Below are 21,261 nucleotides of genomic sequence, written 5' to 3'. Positions count from 1 at the left end.
CCCTCTGAGCCCCCCCCAAGAAATTTTTGGGGCTGATTTTCGGGTTTCGATCTGCGCCGCCGTGTCTTTCTTTTCGACTCCATTCTCCTATAGCCCTTTTCGCACTGCTCCAGCGAATCCCAGGCGGGCTCCGGCACTCTCTCTGGGTCGGCCGCCCACCTGTCTATTTCTTCCCACGTCGTATACTCCAAGCCTCTGCTGTCCATAACATCCTCTCTTCGCTGCTCCAGATGCCTGTTAACACGCTGCTCGGTCCGTGTGTGGTGGGTGATTCTGTAACGAGTTTCTTCGTTTGTCGCAAGAAAGTCGGACCGAAATGCAGCGTGTTGGTTACTCATTTTTCTAATGAAACAAATAACGATTACAAGAAAATACAAAACAACAAAACGGAACGTGAAACCTAGTACAGCCTATCTGGTGAACACTACACAGAGACAGGAACAATCACCCACGAAATACAAAGTGAAACCCAGGCTACCTAAATACGGTTCCCAATCAGAGACAACGAGAATCACCTGACTCTGATTGAGAACCGCCTCAGGCAGCCAAACCTATGCAACACCCCATACTCAACCGCAATCCCAATAACTAAAAAACCCCACTACGAAATACAACAACATAAACCCATGCACACCCTGACCAACTAATAAACGAAAACACAAAATACTAAGACCAAGGCGTGACATCCGACTTCAACTGTATGTACACACTACCAGTCAAACGTTTTAGAACACCTACTCATTCAAAGGTTTTTCTTTATCTTTGCTATTTTCTACGTTATACAATAATACTGAACACATCGAAACTATGAAATTACACATGTGGAATCATGTAGTATCCAAAAAAAGTGTTAACAAATCTAAATATGATTTATATTTGACATTATTCAAAGTAGGCACCCTTTGCCTTGATGACAGCTTTGCACACTCTTGGCAAAGGTTTATGTACCTCCAATAAAGTTTATTTGCACATTTTCATAGATATTTGAATTTAACACTGTGCTTCATCCAATGCCTAATATAGACAAGACTATCGTCACATCTATAATTAAAGAGGGAGCAGACATTACCTATGGCACAGTGCAGGGGGAGTGTTGATTAGAACAGAACTCAGACCCAGACAGTAGATCTCAGATGAGTAGAGCTAGTTGATGAGTAGAGGGACCGGAACTGAGGAGACAGACTAGAACAGAGCAGACAGAACAGTCAGACCAGACGGAACAAAACAGACATACCAGACAGACCAGACAGACTAGAACAGAGCAGACAGAACAGTCAGACCAGACGGAACAAAACAGACATACCAGACAGACCAGAGCAGTCAGAGTCAGTATGTATGTATGGCTGGTGGTAGAGAGGAGGGAGAGTCAGTATGGGGGGCTCGGCATGGCAGGACAGGGGGAGGAATGCCAGAGAGAGAGAGACACACTTTTTTTGCCCCTGTGAAGGACACAAAGCCCTTGCCAGTGTGTGTGTGTGTGTGTGTGTGTGTGTGTGTGTGTGTGTGTGTGTGTGTGTGTGTGTGTGTGTGTGTGTGTGTGTGTGTGTGTGCGCGCGCGTGTATATCACTATCTGTGATGGTTCCAGAAATGCCCCAATATCCCCACAAGGTCAGTAAAGCTAAGCGTCAGTATAGAGACAAAGTAGATTCACAATTCAACGGCTCAAACACAATACGCATGTGGCATGGTCTGCAGTCAATTACATTTACATTTAAGTCATTTAGCAGACGCTCTTATCCAGAGCGACTTACAAATTGGTGAATTCACCTTCTGACATCCAGTCAATCACGGATTACAAAAAAAAAACACTGACGTCTTGCTCCCAGACAAATTAAACAACTTCTTTGCTCGCTTTGAGGAGAATACAGTGCCAGTGACACGGCCCGCTACCAAAACCTGTGGGCTCTCCTTCACCATGGCCAACGTGAGTAAAAACATTTAAACATGTTAACCCTCGCAAGGCGGCTGGCCCAGACAGCATCCCAAGCCACTTCCTCAGAACATGTGCAGACCAGCTGGTTGGTGTGTTTACGGACATATTCAATCAATCCCTATCAAAGTCTGCTGTGCCCACATGCTTCAAGAGGGCCACCATTGTTCCTGTTCCCAAGAAAGCTAAGGTAACTGAGCTAAAGGAATATCGCCCTGTAGCACTAACTTCTGTCATCATGAAGTTTTTTGAGAGACTAGTCAAGGATCATATCACCTCCACCCTACCTGATAGCCGAGACCCACTCCAATCTGCCTACCTCCCCAATAGGTCAACAGACGATGCAAAGGGAATCACACTGCACACTGCCCTATCCCATCTGAACAAGATGAATACCTATGCAATAATGCTCTTCATTGACTACAGCTCAGAATTTAACACCTTAGTACCCTCCAAACTCATCATTAACCTTGAGACCCTGGATCTCGACCCCACCCTGTGGATCTTGGTCCTGGACTTTATGACGGGCTTCCTCCTCAGGTGGTGAGGGTAGGAAGCAACAGCTCCACCTCGCTGATCCTCAACACTTGGGCCCCACAAGGGTGCGTTCTTCAGCCCTCTCTTGTACTCCCTGTTCACCCATGACTGCGTGGCCATGCACGCCTCCAACTCAATCATCAAGTTTGCAGACGACACTACAGTGGTAAGCTTGATTACCAACAACGACGAGACGGCCTACAGGGAGGAGGTGAGGGCCCTCGGAGTGAAAATAACCTCACATGATTGTGGTCTTCAGGAAACAGCAGAGGGTGCACCCCCCTATACACATCGACAGGACATTAGTGGAGATGGCGGAAAGTTAAGTTCCTCGGCGTACACATCACGGACAAAATGAAATTGTCCACCCACACAGACAGCGTGGTGAAGAAGACACAGCAGTGCCTCTTCAACCTCAGGAGGCTGAAGACATTTCGCTTGTCACTGAAAACACCAACTTTTACAGAACACAATCGAGAGCATCCTGTGTCACTACCTGGTATGGCAACTGCTCCGCCCACAACCGTAAGGCTCTCCAGAGAGTAGTGCGGCCTGCACAACGCAGTAGTGCGGCCTACATGCCCTCCATTACACCTACATCACCCAATGTCACAGGAAGACGAAAAAGATCATCAAGGACAACAACCACCCCGCTATCATCCAGAAGGCGAGGTCAGTACAGGTGCCTCAAAGCTGGGACCGAAGACTGAAAAACAGCTTCTATCTCAATGCCATCAGACTGCCATCACTAACTGCCAACATACTGACTTGCCACTTTAATAATTGGATGTAATACATTTATCACTAGTCACTTTAAACAATGCCACCTTTTATGTTATGATTACATACCCTACATTACTCATCTCATACAGTGGGGCAAAAAAGTATTTAGTCAGCCACCAATTGTGCAAGTTCTCCCACTTAAAAAGATGAGAGATCTCTGTAATTTTCATCATAGGTACACTTCAACTATGACAGACAAAATTAGATTTTTTTCCAGAAAATCACATTGTAGGATTTTTAATGAATTTATTTGCATAGTCACTTTAACTATACATTCATGTACATACTACCTAAATTGTGCCCGACCTACCAGTGCTCCCGCACATTGGCTAACCGGGCTATCTGCATTGTGTCCCACCACCTGCCAACCCCTCTTTTTACGCTTCTGCTACTCTCTGTTCATCATATATGCATAGTCACTTTAACGATACCTACATGTACATACTACCTCAATAAGCCTGACTAACAGGTGTCTGTATATAGCCTTGCTACTCTTTTTTCAAATCTCTTTTTTACTCATTTTATTTATTTCTTTACTTACCTACACACACACACACACACATACATGTTTTTTTCCACACCATTGGTTAGAGCCTGTAAGCAATCATTTCACTGTTCACCTGTTGGACAAATAAACTTTGATTTGATTTGAAGCCCCAAAATGAGATCTGGTGCAACCAATTACCTTCAGAAGTAACATAATTAGTTAAATAAAGTCCACCTGTGTGCAATCTAAGTGTTACATGATCTGTCACATGATGTCAGTATATGTACACCTGTTATGAAAGGCCCCAGAGTCTGCAACACCACAAGACAAAGGGCACCACCAAGCAAGCGACACCATGAAGACCAAGGAGCTCTCCAAGCAGGTCAGGGCCAAAGTTGTGGAGAAGTACAGGTCAGAGTTGTGTTATAAAATAAAACAAATATCCGGAACATTGACATCATACGGAGCACCATTAAATCCATTTATTTAAAAATGTTAAGAATATGGCACCACAACAAACCTTCCAAGAGAGGGCCGTTCAGCAAAACTCACACACCAGGCAAGGAGGGAATTAATCAGAGAGGCAACAAAGATAACCCGGAAGGACCACTTTAAGCTGTACACTCCACAGACCTGGGCTTTAGAGAAGTGTGGCCAGAAAAAAAGCCATTGGTTTTGAGAAAAATAAGCAAACACGTTTGATGTTTGCCAAAAGGCATGTGGGAGACTCCCCAAACATTTGGAAGAATGTACACTGGTCAGATGATCCTAAAATTTTGCTTTTTAGCCATCAAGGAAAACTCTGTCTGGCGCAAACCCAAAACCTCTCATCACCCCGAGAATACCATCCCCACAGTGAAGCATGGTGGTGGTAGAATCATGCCGTGGGGATGTTTTTCCTCGGCAGGGACTGGGATTCTGGTCAGAATTGAAGGAATGATGGATGATGCTAAATACAGGGAAATTCTTGAGTGAAACCTGTTTCAGTCTTCCAGAGATTTGAGACTGGGACGGAGGTTCACCTTCCAGCAGGACAATGACCCTAAGCATACTGCTAAAGCAACACTTGAGTGGTTTAAGGGGAAACATCTACATTTGTTGGAATGGCCTAGTCAAAGCCCAGACCTCAATCCAATTGAACATCTGTGGTATGAATTAAAGAATGCTGTACACCAGCCGAACCCATCCAACTGTAATTGCTGCAAAAGGTGACTCTACAAAGTATTGACGGTGGGGGTGAATAGTTATGCATGCTAAAGTTCAGTTTTTTTCAATGTGGTTTCAATTTTTTTCAATGTGGTAGGCACATTGTGTAAATCAAATGATACAACCCCCCCAAAATCTATTTAAATTCCAGGTTGTAAGGTAAAAAAAAAAAGAAAAATACCATAGGGGGGTGAACACTTTCGCAATCCACTGTAACTAGTCTATTGCAAAAGTGTTATTGAATTTTGTTTGGTTTTCAACACAACCAAATATCAACATTTGATGGAGATGTATCTTTTGCTGACTTCATATATATTGGTCAGAGATTCTGTCACGCATAGGTGTAATAGGTGGCAGGGAAGTCAGGCGCAGGAGAGTCAAACTGAGTGTAAAATGGAGTCTTTTAATAAAGATTCACGAGTATGCTCCATAACAATAAATGAACAAACAAACCAAACATGGGTACGAGGCCACGACGCGCACCTATGAAACAATCACTCTATACTGACAATAAAACAATCTCTGACAAAGACATGAGGGGAAACAGAGGGTTAAATACACAACAGGTAATGAATGGGATTGAAAACAGGTGTGTGGAAGACAAGACAAAACCAATGGAAAATGAAAAAAGGATCAATGATGGCTAGAAGACCGGTGACGTCGAACGCCGAGCACCGCCCGAACAAGGAGAGGCAACGACTTCGTTAGAAGTCGTGACACTGGCTTTAATTCCAGTTTGTCTAGAAATGAATAATTGATATGTTGGATTCAGTCTCCATTTCAATCAGAGTTGGCCTAAATCAAATCAAACTTTTAAAGTTTTTTAAAACATTTTAAAGTTTTATTTGATTTAGTCCTGTTCTTTAACCTAGATTTTTGGTTGAGATGGAGACGTCAATTCAACATATCAATTATTAATTTGTCGCCAACTGGAATTAAAGCCAGACTAAGTTTATTGCACAGATGGACCTATCCAAGCATTAGATACATTTCCTTCAATGTTGATATTTGGTTGCGTTGACAACCAATCACAATCCAGTTTGTCTAAAAATTAATAATTGATATGTTGAATTAATGTCTCCATCTCAACCAAAAATCTAACTTAATGAATAGGATCAAGTCAAATGCAAATCAAAGTTTAATTTCATTTCATCCTATTCTTTAACTTGTTTGGTTGACGTGGAGATGTGAATCGAACATATTAATTAACTTGAAAATGACATTTCAAATCAACCAAAGTTTGAAACCCTAAGCCTGTATGCATTGTGTATTTTTGGTTTAACCCTGGGTTGAATTGAAACCATAGCTGTATGCATAAATATGTAGTAATAATTTATGATTTGTAATGTATGGTTACATTTCATTTGCTCTGCTAAAACTACCTTTTCAAATGACTGAAATAGCAACAGTGAATGTACTTAGTGTTAAAAGATCTCTCAATAATCATTCTCACCATAGCACATTGGCAGTAGTCAGTGACACATTTCTAGCTAAGCAGGGCTTGGTTAAAACATAAGATGTGAGCCATAATTGATAACAGATGATAGATCAACTCTCCAGTAGGAGGTGCTGCCCAGGATATTGTTTTCTTTTTCTGGATAAAATGTTAAAGATCTGACGTTGTTTAAAACGTACACATTCATAATATTTTATACAAGGTGTTGTGTGGTGAAATTGGTCACCAGGTTGACATAATCCAAAACAGCAGTTTTTTTATTGTTTTTTTTATTTCACCTTTATTTAACCAGGTAGGCAAGTTGAGAACAAGTTGCGATCTATATAGAACGTGTGCAAATGAGGTGAGAGAGGGAGGTAAAGGCAAAAAAGGCCATGGTGGCGAAGTAAATACAGTATAGCAAGTAAAACACTGGAATGGTAGATTTGCAGTGGAAGAATGTGCAAGGTAGAGATAGAAATAATGGGGTGCAAAGGTGCAAAATAAATACATAAATAAATAAATACAGTAGGGAAAGAGGTAGTTGTTTGGGCTAAATTATAGATGGGCTAATACAGGTGCAGTAATCTGTGAGCTGCTCTGACAGCTGGTGCTTAACGCTAGTGAGAGAGATAAGTGTTTCCAGTTTCAGAGATTTTTGAAGTTCGTTGCAGTCATTGGCAGCAGAGAACTGGAAGGAGAGGCGGCCAAAGGAAGAATTGGTTTTGGGGGTGACCAGAAATATATACCTGCTGGAGCGCGTGCTACAGGTGGATGCTGCTATGGTGATCAGCGAGCTGAGATAAGGGGGGACTTCACCTAGCAGGGTCTTGTAGATGACCTGGAGCCAGTGGGTTTGGAGACGAGTATGAAGCGAGGGCCAGCCAACGTGAGAGTACAAGTCGCAGTGGTGGGTAGTATATGGGGCTTTGGTGACAAAACGGATGGCACTGTGATAGACTGTAGGGTATTGGAGGCTATTTTGTAAATTACATCGCCGAAGTCGAGGATCGGTAGGATGGACAGTTTTACAAGAGTTTGTTTGGCAGCATGAATGAAGGATGCTTGTTGCGAAATAGGAAGCCAATTCTAGATTTGGATTGGAGATGTTTGATGTGAGTCTGGAAGGAGAGTTTACAGTCTAACCAGACACCTAGGTATTAGTAGTTGTCCACATATTCTAAGTCAGAACCGTCCAGAGTAGTGATGTTGGATGGGCGGGCAGGTGCAGGCAGCGATCGGTTGAAGAGCATGCATTTAGTTTTATTTGTATTTGGAGGCCACGGAAGGAGGGTTGAATGGCATTGAAACTCGTCTGGAGGTTAGTTAACTTCTTGCGTCGAGCAATCCCGGATCCGGGATCCTATTTATAGCCTCAAGCTCATTAGCATAATGCAACGTTAACTATTCATGAATATTGCAAATGAAATGAAATAAATATATTTGCTCTCAAGCTTAGACTTTTGTTAACCACACTGTCATCTCAGATTTTCAAAATATGCTTTTCAACCATAGCTAAACAAGCATTTGTGTCAGAGTATTGATAGTTAGCATAGCTATAAGCCTAGAATTCAGCCAGCAACATTTTCACAAAAACCATTTGACCGCTGACCCATTACAGATGAGATCTTGGTTGAAAACAGTTGTATTTAGAGGGCAAGTTGGTTAGAATGATAGAATGATATCTATGAGGTTGCCCGTGTTTACGGCTTTGGGGTGGTACCTGGTAGGTTCATTGATAATTTGTGTGAGATTGAGGGCATCAAGCTTAGATTGTAGGATGGCTGGGATGTTAAAACTTCTTGACACTACCAATCCCTGTTGCGGGATCATTTTCATCTGCAACCGCTGAATAGCATAGCGCAAAAGTCAAATAATATTACTAGAAAATATTCATATTCATGAAATCACAAGTGCAATATTTTGAAAGACAGCTTAGCCTTTTGTTAGGCTATTTACCTATGTTCAGCTGCAGCAATCGGTTAGCTGCTCAGATTGCAGATGTTTGAAGTTGGTGAGGGAGATAAGTCTCCAGCTTCAGCGAGTTTTGCAATACGTTCCAGTCACAAGCAGCAGAGAACTGGAACGAAAGGCGGCCAAATGAGGTGTTGGCTTGTGAGATACAGTGAGATACACCTTCTGGAGCGCGTGCTACAGGTGGGTGTTGCCATCATGACCAGTGAACTGAGATAAGGCGGAGCTTTACCTAGCATGGACTTGTAGATGACCTGGAGCCAGTGGGTCTGGCGACGAATATGTAGCGAGGGCCAGCCGACTAGAGCATACAGGTCGCAGTGGTGGGTGGTATAAGGTGCTTTAGTGACAAAACGGATGGCACTGTGATAAACTGCATCCAGTTTGCTGAGTAGAGTATTGGAAGCTATTTTGTAGATGACATCGCCGAAGTCGAGTATTGTTATGATAGTCAGTTTTACTAGGGTAAGTTTGGCGGAGTGAGTGAAGGAGGCTTTGTTGCGGAATAGAAAGCCGATTCTAGATTTTATTTTAGATTGGAGATTTTGATATGAGTCTGGAAGGATAGTTTACAGTCTAGCCAGACACCTAGGTACTTATAGATGTCCACATATTCTAGGTCGGAACCATCCAGGGTGATGATGCTAGACGGGGGTGCAGGGAGCAAATGGTTGAAAAGCATGCATTTGGTTTTACTAGCGTTTAAGAGCAGTTGGAGGCCATGGAAGGAGTGTTGTATGGCATTGAAGCTCGTTAGATAGCACAGTGTCCAAGGACGGGCCGGAGGTATACAGAATGGTGTCATCTGCAGCAAGAGCAACATCATTGATATATACAGAGAAAAGAGTCAGCCCGAGAATTGAACCCTGTGGCACCCCCATAGAGACTGCCAAAGGACCGGACAGCATGCCCTCCGATTTGACACACTGAACTCTGTCTGCAACGTAGTTGTTGAACCAGGCAAGGCAGTCATCAGAAAAACAGAGGCTACTGAGTCTGCCGATAAGAATATGGTGATTGACAGAGTCAATTATGATTCATTGAACAAGCATGGGAAACCGTGTTTAAACCCTTTTCAATTAAGATCTGTGAAGTTATTTGGATTTTTACGAATTATCTTTGAAAAACAAAGTCCTGAAAGGGGGACGTTTCTTTTTTTGCTGAGTTTTTTCCCCTCATCAGCATAATACCCCATAATGACAAGGCAAAACCAGGTTTTAGGAAATGTTTTTAGAAATGTACATTTATCAAAGCTTCTCACCTGAAATATCACATTTACATAAGTATTCAGACCTTTGGCAGCGCTAAGAGCCTCAATTCTTCTTGGGTATGACGCTACAAGCTTGCCCGACCTGTATTTGGGGAGTTTCTCCCATTCTTTTCTGCAGATCCTGGAGCGTTGCTCCAAAGGTATTTTCAGGTCTCTTCAGAGATGTTTGATCTGGTTCAAGTCCGTGCTCTAGCTCGGCCACTCAAGGACATTCAGATAATTGTCCGAAAAAGCCACTCCAAAGTCTTGGCGGTTCCAAACTTCTTCCATATAAGAATTTTGGAGGCCACTGTGTTCTTGGGGACCTGTTTCCATGCATTTGCAAAAATATCTAAAAAAGGGTTTTCACTTTCTCATTAGAGGGTACTGTATGTTAATAATGAGGATTTAAAAAAAATCTATTTTAGATTAAGACTGACATGTAATGGACAACACGGCTCCGACCTGAAAATTAGCCTGGGCTATGTAATCAGTCAGAGCAGACCATCCATAGAGACACTCAATATGAACTACATACCTTTTAGATTGTATCATTTCTATTGCATGTAGTACACTGATCACTGTTTGATTCTGATGTGGTCATATATACGTATATAAATATCTCTCTCTCTCTCTCTCTCTCTCTCTCTCTCTCTCTCTCTTTCTCTAGATGTTGGTGGGCCTGCAGACCCCATTGCCCCCACCATAATCATCCCCCCAAAAAACACCAGTGTAGTGTCAGGCACGTCTGAAGCCACCATGGAGTGTGTCGCGAACGCAAGGTAACCTCCCCCCCACCACCCCGGAGGCCCACTGTGACAACGTACTCTAGCTGTCACTCCCTAGTCTCTACTCTGTCATTATCTATTGTGTTCCTGCCAGACTGATTGGTTTTGATGGATAATTTTGAGAAAAAAACTATTTTTTATACGAATGTGTAATGAGTTATTAATGAGTCAAATACTAATCTGTCTGTATTTGGCTGATGCAATGCACAAAGATATTTGGTAAATAGATTTGTCTTTTCAATATCATGAGTGTATCTCTCTGTCTCTCTCTCTTCCATCCCAGACCACTGATCAAACTCAGCATCACATGGAGGAAGAACAGGGTTCTGGTCACCAGTGGTCTGAGTGACTTCAACCGCAGACTGACCATTATCGGCCCTGTGGTCAGTGACTCAGGGTTCTATGAGTGTGAGGTGGTCCTCCGCAGCAGCAGTGTGCCTTCTGTCAATGCTGGGGCCTACCTACATGTTCAAGGTATGAATATATCTGGGGCCTAGGCCAACCTACATGTTCAAAATACGACTCGGGGGCCTAGGCCAACCTACATGTACAAAGTACGACTCTGGGGCCTATCAGGGGCCTAATTACATGTACAGCGTATGACTCTGGGGCCTATTTACGTGCACATGGTAAGCATGGCTAAATAGTTTTGTTTGGTTTGTTTGATTTGTGTTCATGAATATACGTTCCATACAGATTCTGAAGGCCAAATTTTATCTTGAGGAACAGGGGTGTTGCATTTCATGGTTTTGGGTAAATCATGCAATGTTCAGGAGATTTGTGTAAGACTTTAAGTACTCCTCAAGGTTTTTATTTGCTTCAACTGTCTGACAATTACCTCACCATATCTCCCACTCTCCTTCAGAGCCTCCCCAGTTTGTGAAGGAACCAGAGAAACACATCACTGCTGAGATGGAGAAAATTGTGGATATCCCCTGTCAGGCACGAGGTGAGACACATGCACATATACAGTACCAATCAAAAGTTTGGACACATCTACTCATTCCAGGGTTTTCTACATTGGTATAATAATAGTGAAGACATAAACACTATGAATAATACATATCAAATTTATCAGCTGATATGAGAGAGAGAGAGAGAGAGAGAGAGAGAGAGAGAGAGAGAGAGAGAGAGAGAGAGAGAGAGAGAGAGAGAGAGAGAGAGAGAGAGAGAGAGAGAAAAATACTGCAGATATAACAGACTGACTCTAGCCCCGAAACTTAAACTACTGCAGCATAAATACTGGAGGCTGAGACGAGGGGTCGGGAGACACTGTGGCCCCATCTGACAATACCCCCAGACAGGGCCAAACAGGCAGGATATAACCCCAACCACTTTTGGAAGGGGCAGAAAACAGTTTTCAACCAGCAATTGAGTTGTGAGACTATAGAACTCAGCTGTAGAGCTCATCACTCCCCCTAACTGGGAGGGGCCAGAGACAATTACTTGATGCCAACACATCTTTCTAGCTGATGTACACCCTGAAGCTATGTTGCACTTGGTGACCTCTGACTGTTTCATCCTAACATTGTTGGTGCCGACTTGGATAACAATATCTCTATACTCTCTACACTTGCCAGTTTTAGTTTTAGCCAGCACCATCTTCAGATTGGACTGAACGTCGGTAGCCCTGCCCCCTGGTTAACAGTGTATGATCGTTGGATGATTTGTTTTAAGTCTAATACTGCAGGTAATGGAGTCGCCAATGACTAGGGTTTTCAATTTGTCAGAGATAATGGTGGGAAGCTTCGGCGTCTCAGACCCCGTAACGGGAGAAGTAGAGACCAGAGAAGGCTCGGCCTCTGACTCTGACTCGCTGCTTAGTGGAGAGAACCGGTTGAAAGTTTCTGTCAAATGAATGAGCAACACCGGTTGAGCATTCCTACAGCATTTCCCTCCAGACGCCATGAGAAGTTGTCCGGGACTGTGCGAGGGGATTTATACTACTATCTGTACTTACTGGTGGCACAGACGCTGTTTCATCCTGTCCTACACTGAAATGACCCTTGCCTAACGATTGCGTCTGAAGCTGGCGATCGTTCTCCTGTATATTATGAGTACAGCTACTGCAATTAGAAGGCATCATATTAATGTTACAACTTAGCTTCGGTTGGTGGAGGTCCTGAAGAACCACGTCCAGATAAACCGTCCGGAGTGAAAAAGTTGAATGAAAAAAAGTTGAGCGAGGGAAAAACTAAAAGTATAAACAGTAATTCAAAAGTAAAAACCGTTAAGTTGTCAGGTAGCAAAGTAAGGTTAGCAACAAAATGCACAGCAGCACGTAAACAAGTCTGCAAGTTGTGACCGGAAATTACGTGAAAAAAGTGACTGACTGACATCATTTCTCATATGGAATCATGTAGTAACCAAAAAAAGTGTTAAACAAATCAAAATATTTTTTACATTTGAGATTCTTCAAATTAGCCACCCTTTGCCTCGATGACAGCTTTGCACACTTTTGGCTTTGTCTCAACCAGCTCTATAAGGTAGTCACCTGGAATGCATTTCAGTTAACCTCACCCAAGACCAGTCCCCATGCTTGTCTCAGAGCAGCACGAAACGGTGCTAAAATTGTTGTAGGCTATTGCTTCAAATCCTATTGCTTCTAACTTCAATATGCTCTTTTAATAAATAAGACCTACACCACTTTTAACAGCACATTACTTTACACTAGTGAGACTCATGTCACCTATGGTAGGCCTATAGTATATTGAAAAAAATGATGTGACTCTGCCAATAATTGCATATGGAGGATTGGAGGATATTTCTGAAATTCAGTGATATTTATTAACATAGTAATTCATTATGGCTCCATAACTAAATAAACATTGGCATTTTGAAAGAGTATTTTTATCATTATTTTATTAACGAAAGCATAAAGATGCCATAATTGTTTTAGTTTGAACGTACAGACTGGCACTAAGAACAGAACAGCAGGAACTGTTCCCTCATCAGCGCCATTATTAGTGCAATACCCCTAAAAGTGTTGCCAGTGAGGCGGGTGTCCAACCCCCCTCCCACTTCCACTTCCTCCTCTTCCCTTCCCAATCGGCTAGGTCGGTCTTCTGTGCATGGCCCTGCGGCTCATCCTGTGCCTTGAACCTCATATGCTTTCAGTGGATACAGCTGGAGAACTGCAAGGCAATCCCATTGTGCACACAGGTATTGAACCAGCAACTGTATTAACACAGCTTGCACTGCTATGCAGTGTCTTAGACCTTTGTCACACTCAGGCGCTGTACAGCATGACCGGTCGGAAGTAGGCTACAGTACTACAAGAGCAAAATCCTAACAAAATAAAGTAATAAAAACCTTAATGGAACAACAGTTTTAGTAAGGTTTCTATATAGGTTTATGTCGCCCATTCATTGACAATTAGAGACACAGTAGAACTCAAAAGCATAATCAGTGCTCTAACTCCCCCTTGTGCTGGTCTGGAGAAATTAAGTGGTGACACAGGGTACCGTACTAAACCTCAAATTACCTCTAAATCCTGCAGCATAATCAAACAACTTTTAGTAGAGCAACCAATGTAGGCTAATGTGATTAGCATGAGGTTGTAAGTAACAATAACATTTCCCAGGATATAGCCATATCTGATGTGGGCCGAAAGCTTAAATTCTTGTTAATCTAACTGCACTGTTCAATTTACAGTAGCTATTAAATCGAAATAATACCATGCTATTGTTTGAGGAGAATGGACAGTTATGAACTTGAACATGTATTAATAAACCAATTAGGCACATTTGGGCAGCCTTGATTTAAAAAAAAAAATGTGGACAAAAATGCAATAGTTAATTGTACCAGTCTAAAACTTTGCATATTATCTTCTTCCATCTAGTGGCCAAAATCAAAGTTGCACCTAACCTGAAATAGTACATTGTGACGTTTCTCTTGCATTTCAAAGATATTGTGGAAAAAGGCATGTTTTTTTTTGTATTATCTTTTACCAGATCTAATGAGTTACATTCTCCTACAATAGTTTCACATTTCCACAAACTTCAAAGTATTTCCTTTCAAATGGTATTACGATATGCATATCCTTGTTTCAGGTCCTGAGCTACAGGCAGTTAGATTTGGGTATGTCATTTCAGGTCCTGAGCTACAGGAGGTTAGATTTGGGTATGTCATTTCAGGTCCTGAGCTACAGGCAGTTAGATTTGGGTATGTCATTTCAGGTCCTGAGCTACAGGCAGTTAGATTTGGGTATGTCATTTCAGGTCCTGAGCTACAGGCAGTTAGATTTGGGTATGTCATTTCAGGTCCTGAGCTACAGGCAGTTAGATTTGGGTATGTCATTTCAGGTCCTGAGCTACAGGCAATTCGATTTGGGTATGTCATTTCAGGTCCTGAGCTACAGGAGGTTAGATTTGGGTATGTCATTTTAGGTCCTGAGCTACAGGAGGTTAGATTTGGGTATGTCATTCCAGGTCCTGAGCTACAGGCAATTCGATTTGGGTATGTCATTTCAGGTCCTGAGCTACAGGAGGTTAGATTTGGGTATGTAATTTCAGGTCCTGAACTACAGGCAGTTAGATTTGGGTATGTCATTTCAGGTCCTGAGCTACAGGCAGTTAGATTTGGGTATGTCATTTCAGGTCCTGAGCTACAGGCAGTTAGATTTGGGTATGTCATTTCAGGTCCTGAGCTACAGGCAATTCGATTTGGGTATGTCATTTCAGGTCCTGAGCTACAGGAGGTTAGATTTGGGTATGTCATTTTAGGTCCTGAGCTACAGGAGGTTAGATTTGGGTATTTCATTCCAGGTCCTGAGCTACAGGCAATTCGATTTGGGTATGTCATTTTAGGTCCTGAGCTACAGGCAGTTAGATTTGGGTATGTCATTTCAGGTCCTGAGCTACAGGAGGTTAGATTTGGGTATGTCATTTTAGGTCCTGAGCTACAGGCAGTTAGATTTGGGTATGTCATTTTAGGTCCTGAGCTACAGGAGGTTAGATTTGGGTATGTCATTTTAGGTCCTGAGCTACAGGCAATTCGATTTGGGTATGTCATTTTAGGTCCTGAGTTACAGGCAGTTAGATTTGGGTATGTCATTTTAGGTCCTGAGCTACAGGAGGTTAGATTTGGGTATGTCATTTTAGGTCCTGAGCTACAGGCAATTCGATTTGGGTATGTCATTTCAGGTCCTGAGCTACAGGCAGTTAGATTTGGGTATGTCATTTTAGGTCCTGAGCTACAGGCAATTCGATTTGGGTATGTCATTTCAGGTCCTGAGCTACAGGCAGTTAGATTTGGGTATGTCATTTTAGGTCCTGAGCTACAGGCAATTCGATTTGGGTATGTCATTTCAGGTCCTGAGCTACAGGCAGTTAGATTTGGGTATGTCATTTTAGGTCCTGAGCTACAGGCAATTCGATTTGGGTATGTCATTTTAGGTCCTGAGCTACAGGCAGTTAGATTTGGGTATGTCATTTCAGGTCCTGAGCTACAGGAGGTTAGATTTGGGTATGTCATTTTAGGTCCTGAGCTACAGGCAGTTAGATTTGGGTATGTCATTTCAGGTCCTGATTACATGTCCTCATGTACAGGTGTGTGTGTGTGTGTGCTTGATTACATGTCCTCATGTACAGGTGTGTGTGTGTGTGTGTGTGCTTGATTACATGTCCACATGTACAGGTGTGTGTTTGATTACATGTCCCCACATGTACAGGTGTGTGTGAGTTTGATTACATGTCCCCACATGTACAGGTGTGTGTGAGTTTGATTACATGTCCCCACATGTCCACATATACAGGTGTGTGTGTGTTTGATTACATGTCTCCACAAATGTCGACATTTGGAGACATATGTGTGTTTGATGCTTTCCCAGTATTTAATTAACTACTTCTATCCTTCCTTTAGGTGTGCCTCAACCAGACATTGTGTGGTATAAGGATGCGGTGCCCATCAGCCCAGTGAAAACGCCCAGGTATAGGGTGTTAGTGGGGGGCAGTTTGCAGGTCAACGGCCTTCTTCCTGACGACACAGGGATGTTCCAATGCTTTGCATGGAACCTGGCAGGAGAGGTGCAGACCAACACCTACCTGGCTGTCACTAGTGAGTTTACCTGATGTTCTAGTCTTTTCACTCCTTTTACTCTGTCCACAACTGTTTTTACTCATCCCTTTACTCTGTCTAAAACTAATTTTAAGCTGTCTACAACATTTTCAACATATCCCTGATTGAGTCTGTAATACCAACATGTTTCAAGCAGACCACCATAGTCCATGTGTCCAAGAACACAAAGGCAACATGCCTAAATGACTACTGACCCGTAGCACTCACATCCGTAGCCATGAAGTGCTTTGAAAGGCTGGGAATGGCTCGCATCAACACCATTATCCCAGAAATCCTAGGACCCACTCCAATTTGCATACCGCCCAAACAGATCCACAGATGATGCAATCTCTATTGCACTCCACACTGCCCTTTCCCACCTGGACAAAAGGAACACTTATGTGAGAATCCTATTCATTGACTACAGCTCAGCGTTCAACACCATAGTACCCTCAAAGCTCATCACTAGCTAAGGATCCTGGGACTAAACACCTCACTCTGCAACTGGATCCTGGACTTCCAGACGGGCCGCGCCCAGGTGGTGAGGGGAGGTAGCAACACATCTGCCACACTGATCCTCAACGCAGGGACATCCCCAGGGGTGCGTGCTCAGTCCCCTCCAGTACTCCCTGTTCACCCACGACTGCATGGCCAGGCATGACTCCAACACCATCATTAAGTTTGCAGACGACACAACAGTGGTAGGCCTGATCACCGGCAACGACAAGAGCCTATAGGGAGGAGGTCAGAGACCTGGCCGGGTGGTGCCAGAATAACAACCTATCCCTCAGCGTAACCAAGACTAAGGAGATGATTGTGGACTACAGGAAAAGGAGGACCGAGTATGCCCCCATTCTCATTGACGTGTCTGTAGTGGAGCAGGTTGAGAGCTTCAAGTTCGTTGGTGTGCACATCAATAACAAATTGGAATAGTCCAAACACACCAAGACAGTCATGAAGAGGGGACGACAAAGACTTTCCCCCTCAAGAAACTAAAAAGATTTGGCATGGGTCCTCAGATCCTCAAAAGGTTCTACAGCTGCAAATTCGAGAGCATCCTGACTGGTTGCATCACTGCCTGGTACGGATATTGCTCGGCCTCTGACCGCAAGGCACTTCAGAGGGTAGTGCGTATGGCCCAGTACATCACTGGGGTTAAACTGCCTGCCATCCAGGACCTCTACACCAGGCGGTGTCAGAGGAAGGCCCTAAAAATTATCAAAGACCTCAGCCATCCCAGTCATAGACTGTTATCTCTACTACCACATGGCAAGCGGTACCGGAGTGCCAAGTCTAGGACAAAAAGGCTTCTCAGTCGTTTTTACCCCCAAGCCATAAGACTCCAGAACAGCTAATCAAATGGCTACCTGGACTATTTGCATTGTGTGCCCCTCCCAACTCCCCAACCCCTCTGCTACTCTCTGTTTATCATATATGCATAGTCACTTTAATTATACATTCTTGTACATACTACCTCAATTATGCCGACAAACCAGGGCTCCCACACATTGGCTAACTGGGCTATCTACATTGTGTCCCGTCACCCGCCACCCACCACCCACAAAACACTCTTTTACGCTACTGCTAAATTTTGTTCATCATATATGCATAGTCACTTTAACCATATTTACATGTACATACTATCTCAATCAGCCTAACTAACCAGTGTCTGTATGTAGCCTCGCTACTTTTATAGCCTCACTACTGTATATAGCCTGTATTTTTACTGTTGATTTATTTCTTTACTTACCTATTGTTCACCTAATACCTTTTTTGCACTATTGGTTAGAGCCTGTTGTATTGTATTCGGTGCACGTGACAAATCATTTTTGATTTGAACTCCTTTTACTAATTATTTTACTCTGGCTACAAATCATTTTACTTATCCTTTTACTCTGTCTGCAGCTTCTTTTACTCTGGCTACAACTCCTTTTACTCATCCTTTTACTCTGGCTACAACTCCTTTTACTCATCCTTTTACTCTGGCTACAACTCCTTTTACTCATCCTTTTACTCTGGCTACAACTCCTTTTACTCTGGCTACAACTCCTTTTACTCATCTTTTTATTCTGGCTACAACTCCTTTTACTCATCCTTTTACTCTGGCTACAACTCATTTTACTCATCCTTTTACTCTGGCTACAACTCCTTTTACTCATCTTTTTATTCTGGCTACAACTCCTTTTACTCATCCTTTTACTCTGGCTACAACTCCTTTTACTCATCCTTTTACTCTGGCTACAACTCCTTTTACTCATCCTTTTACTCTGGCTACAACTCCTTTTACTCATCCTTTTACTCTGGCTACAACTCCTTTTACTCATCTTTTTATTCTGGCTACAACTCTTTTTACTCATCCTTTTACTCTGGCTACAACTCCTTTTACTCATCCTTTTACTCTGGCTACAACTCCTTTTACTCATCCTTTTACTCTGGCTACAACTCCTTTTACTCATCTTTTTACTCTGGCTACAACTCCTTTTACTCATCCTTTTACTCTGGCTACAAATCCTTTTACTCATCTTTTTACTCTGGCTACAACTCCTTTTACTCATCCTTTTACTCTGGCTACAACTCCTTTTACTCATCATTTTACTCTGTCTACAGCTCCTTTAACTCTGTCTACAACTCCTTTTACTCATCCTTTTACTCTGGCTACAACTCCTTTTTCTCATCCTTTTACTCTGTCTACAGCTCCTTTTAGTCTGTCTACAGCTCCTTTTAGTCTGTCTACAGCTCCTTTTACTCTGGCTACAACTCATTTTACTCATCCTTTTACTCTGGCTATATCTCCTTTTACTCTGGCTACAACTCCTTTTACTCATCCTTTTACTCTGTCTACAGCTCCTTTTACTCTATCTACATCTCCTTTTACTCTGGCTACAACTCATTTTACTCATCCTTTTACTCTGGCTATATCTCCTTTTACTCTGGCTACAACTCCTTTTACTCATCCTTTTACTCTGTCTACAGCTCCTTTTACTCTATCTACACCTCCTTTTACACTGTCTACATCTCCTTTTACTCTGGCTACAACTCCTTTTACTCTGGTTACAACTCCTTTCTACTCTGTCTACAGCTCCTTTTACTCTGTCTACAGCTCATTTTACTCTGTCTACAGCTCCTTTAACTCTGGCTACAACTCCTTTTACTCATCCTTTTATTCTGGCTACAACTCCTTTTACTCATCCTTTTACTCTGTCTACAGCTCCTTTTACTCTGTCTACAGCTCCTTTTACTCTGTCTACAGCTCCTTTAACTCTGGCTACAACTCCTTTTACTCATCCTTTTATTCTGGATACAACTCCTTTTACTCATCCTTTTACTCTGTCTACAGTTCCTTTTACTCATCCTTTTACTCTGGCTACAACTCCATTTTCTCATCCATTTACTCTGTCTACAGCTCCTTTTAGTCTGTCTACAACTCCTTTTACTCTGGCTACAACTCATTTTACTCATCCTTTTACTCTGTCTACAGCTCCTTTTACTCTGGCTACAACTCCTTTTACTCATCCTTTTACTCTGTCTACAGCTCCTTTTACTCTTGCTCCAACTCATTTTACTCTGGCTACAACTCCTTTTACTCTGGCTACATCTCCTTTTACTCATCCTTTTACTCTGTCTACAACTCATTTTACTCATCCTTTTACTCTGTCTACAACTCCTTTTACTCATCATTTTACTCTGGCTACAACTCTTTTTACTCATCCTTTTACTTGTTTCCTTTATTTGACTTATTCTGTCTATATGTCTCATTGATATGTACTACTTAATGTGACCATGTTAACAGAGTGAAGGAATCTTTCTGTCTCTCCCTCTCTCTACCTGTGTCACCATTTATGTCATACCCTACCTAGTGTATTGCCTTCCTCCCTCTACCTGTGTCACAATCTAATGTCATATCCTTCCTAGTAGTATTGCCTCCCTCCCTCTCACTACCTGTGTCACCATTTATGTCATACCCTACCTAGTGTATTGCCTTCCTCCCTCTACCTGTGTCACAATCTAATGTCATATCCTTCCTAGTAGTATTGCCTCCCTCCCTCTCACTACCTGTGTCACCATTTATGTCATACCCTTGCTAGATTATTGCCTTCCTCCCTCTACCTGTGTCACAATCTAATGTCATATCCTTCCTAGTAGTATTGCCTCCCTCCCTCTCACTACCTGTGTCACCATTTATGTCATACCCTTGCTAGATTATTGCCTTCCTCCCTCTACCTGTGTCACAATCTAATGTCATATCCTTCCTAGTAGTATTGCCTCCCTCCCTCTCACTACCTGTGTCACCATTTATGTCATACCCTTGCTAGATTATTGCCTTCCTCCCTCTACCTGGGGCGGCAGGGTAGCCTAGTGGTTAGAGCATTGGACTAGTAACTGGAAGGTTGCAAGTTCAAACCCCCAAGCTGACAAGGTACAAATCTGTCATTCTTCCCACTGTTCCCAGGCTGTCATTGAAAATAAGAATTTGTTCTTAACTGACTTGCCTGGTTAAATAAAGGTAAAATTAAAAAAAAAAAATTAAACCTGTGTCACAATCTAATGTCATATCCTTCCTAGTAGTATTGCCTCCCTCCTTCTCACCACCTGTGTCACCATTTATGTCATACCCTTTCTAGATTATTACCTTCCTCCCTCTACCTGTGTCACAATCTAATGTCATATCCTTCCTAGTAGTATTGCCTCCCTCCTTCTCACCACCTGCGTCACCATTTATGTCATACCCTTTCTAGATTATTACCTTCCTCCCTCTACCTGTGTCACAATCTAATGTCATATCCTTCCTAGTAGTATTGCCTCCCTCTCTCTAC

General features: G+C 42.6%; 1 protein-coding gene across 1 annotated transcript in view; it reads left to right on the top strand.

Moving 5' to 3' along the window:
* Positions 1 to 21,261, top strand: part of LOC135511925 (protein sidekick-2-like) — a 645,207-nt gene that overhangs the window by 515,645 nt on the left and 108,301 nt on the right. The window contains exons 6-9 of the mRNA XM_064933447.1: positions 10,273 to 10,384; positions 10,674 to 10,864; positions 11,256 to 11,339; positions 16,253 to 16,447. Coding sequence (XP_064789519.1) covers positions 10,273 to 10,384; positions 10,674 to 10,864; positions 11,256 to 11,339; positions 16,253 to 16,447 — 582 coding nt within the window. The remainder of the gene's footprint in view (positions 1 to 10,272; positions 10,385 to 10,673; positions 10,865 to 11,255; positions 11,340 to 16,252; positions 16,448 to 21,261) is intronic.

This window comes from Oncorhynchus masou, chromosome 24 (genome assembly GCF_036934945.1).
Source record: "Oncorhynchus masou masou isolate Uvic2021 chromosome 24, UVic_Omas_1.1, whole genome shotgun sequence".
Lineage (NCBI taxonomy): Eukaryota > Metazoa > Chordata > Actinopteri > Salmoniformes > Salmonidae > Oncorhynchus > Oncorhynchus masou.
The sequence above is the reverse complement of the archived record's forward strand: the minus strand, read 5'-3'. Positions and strand labels throughout refer to the sequence as shown.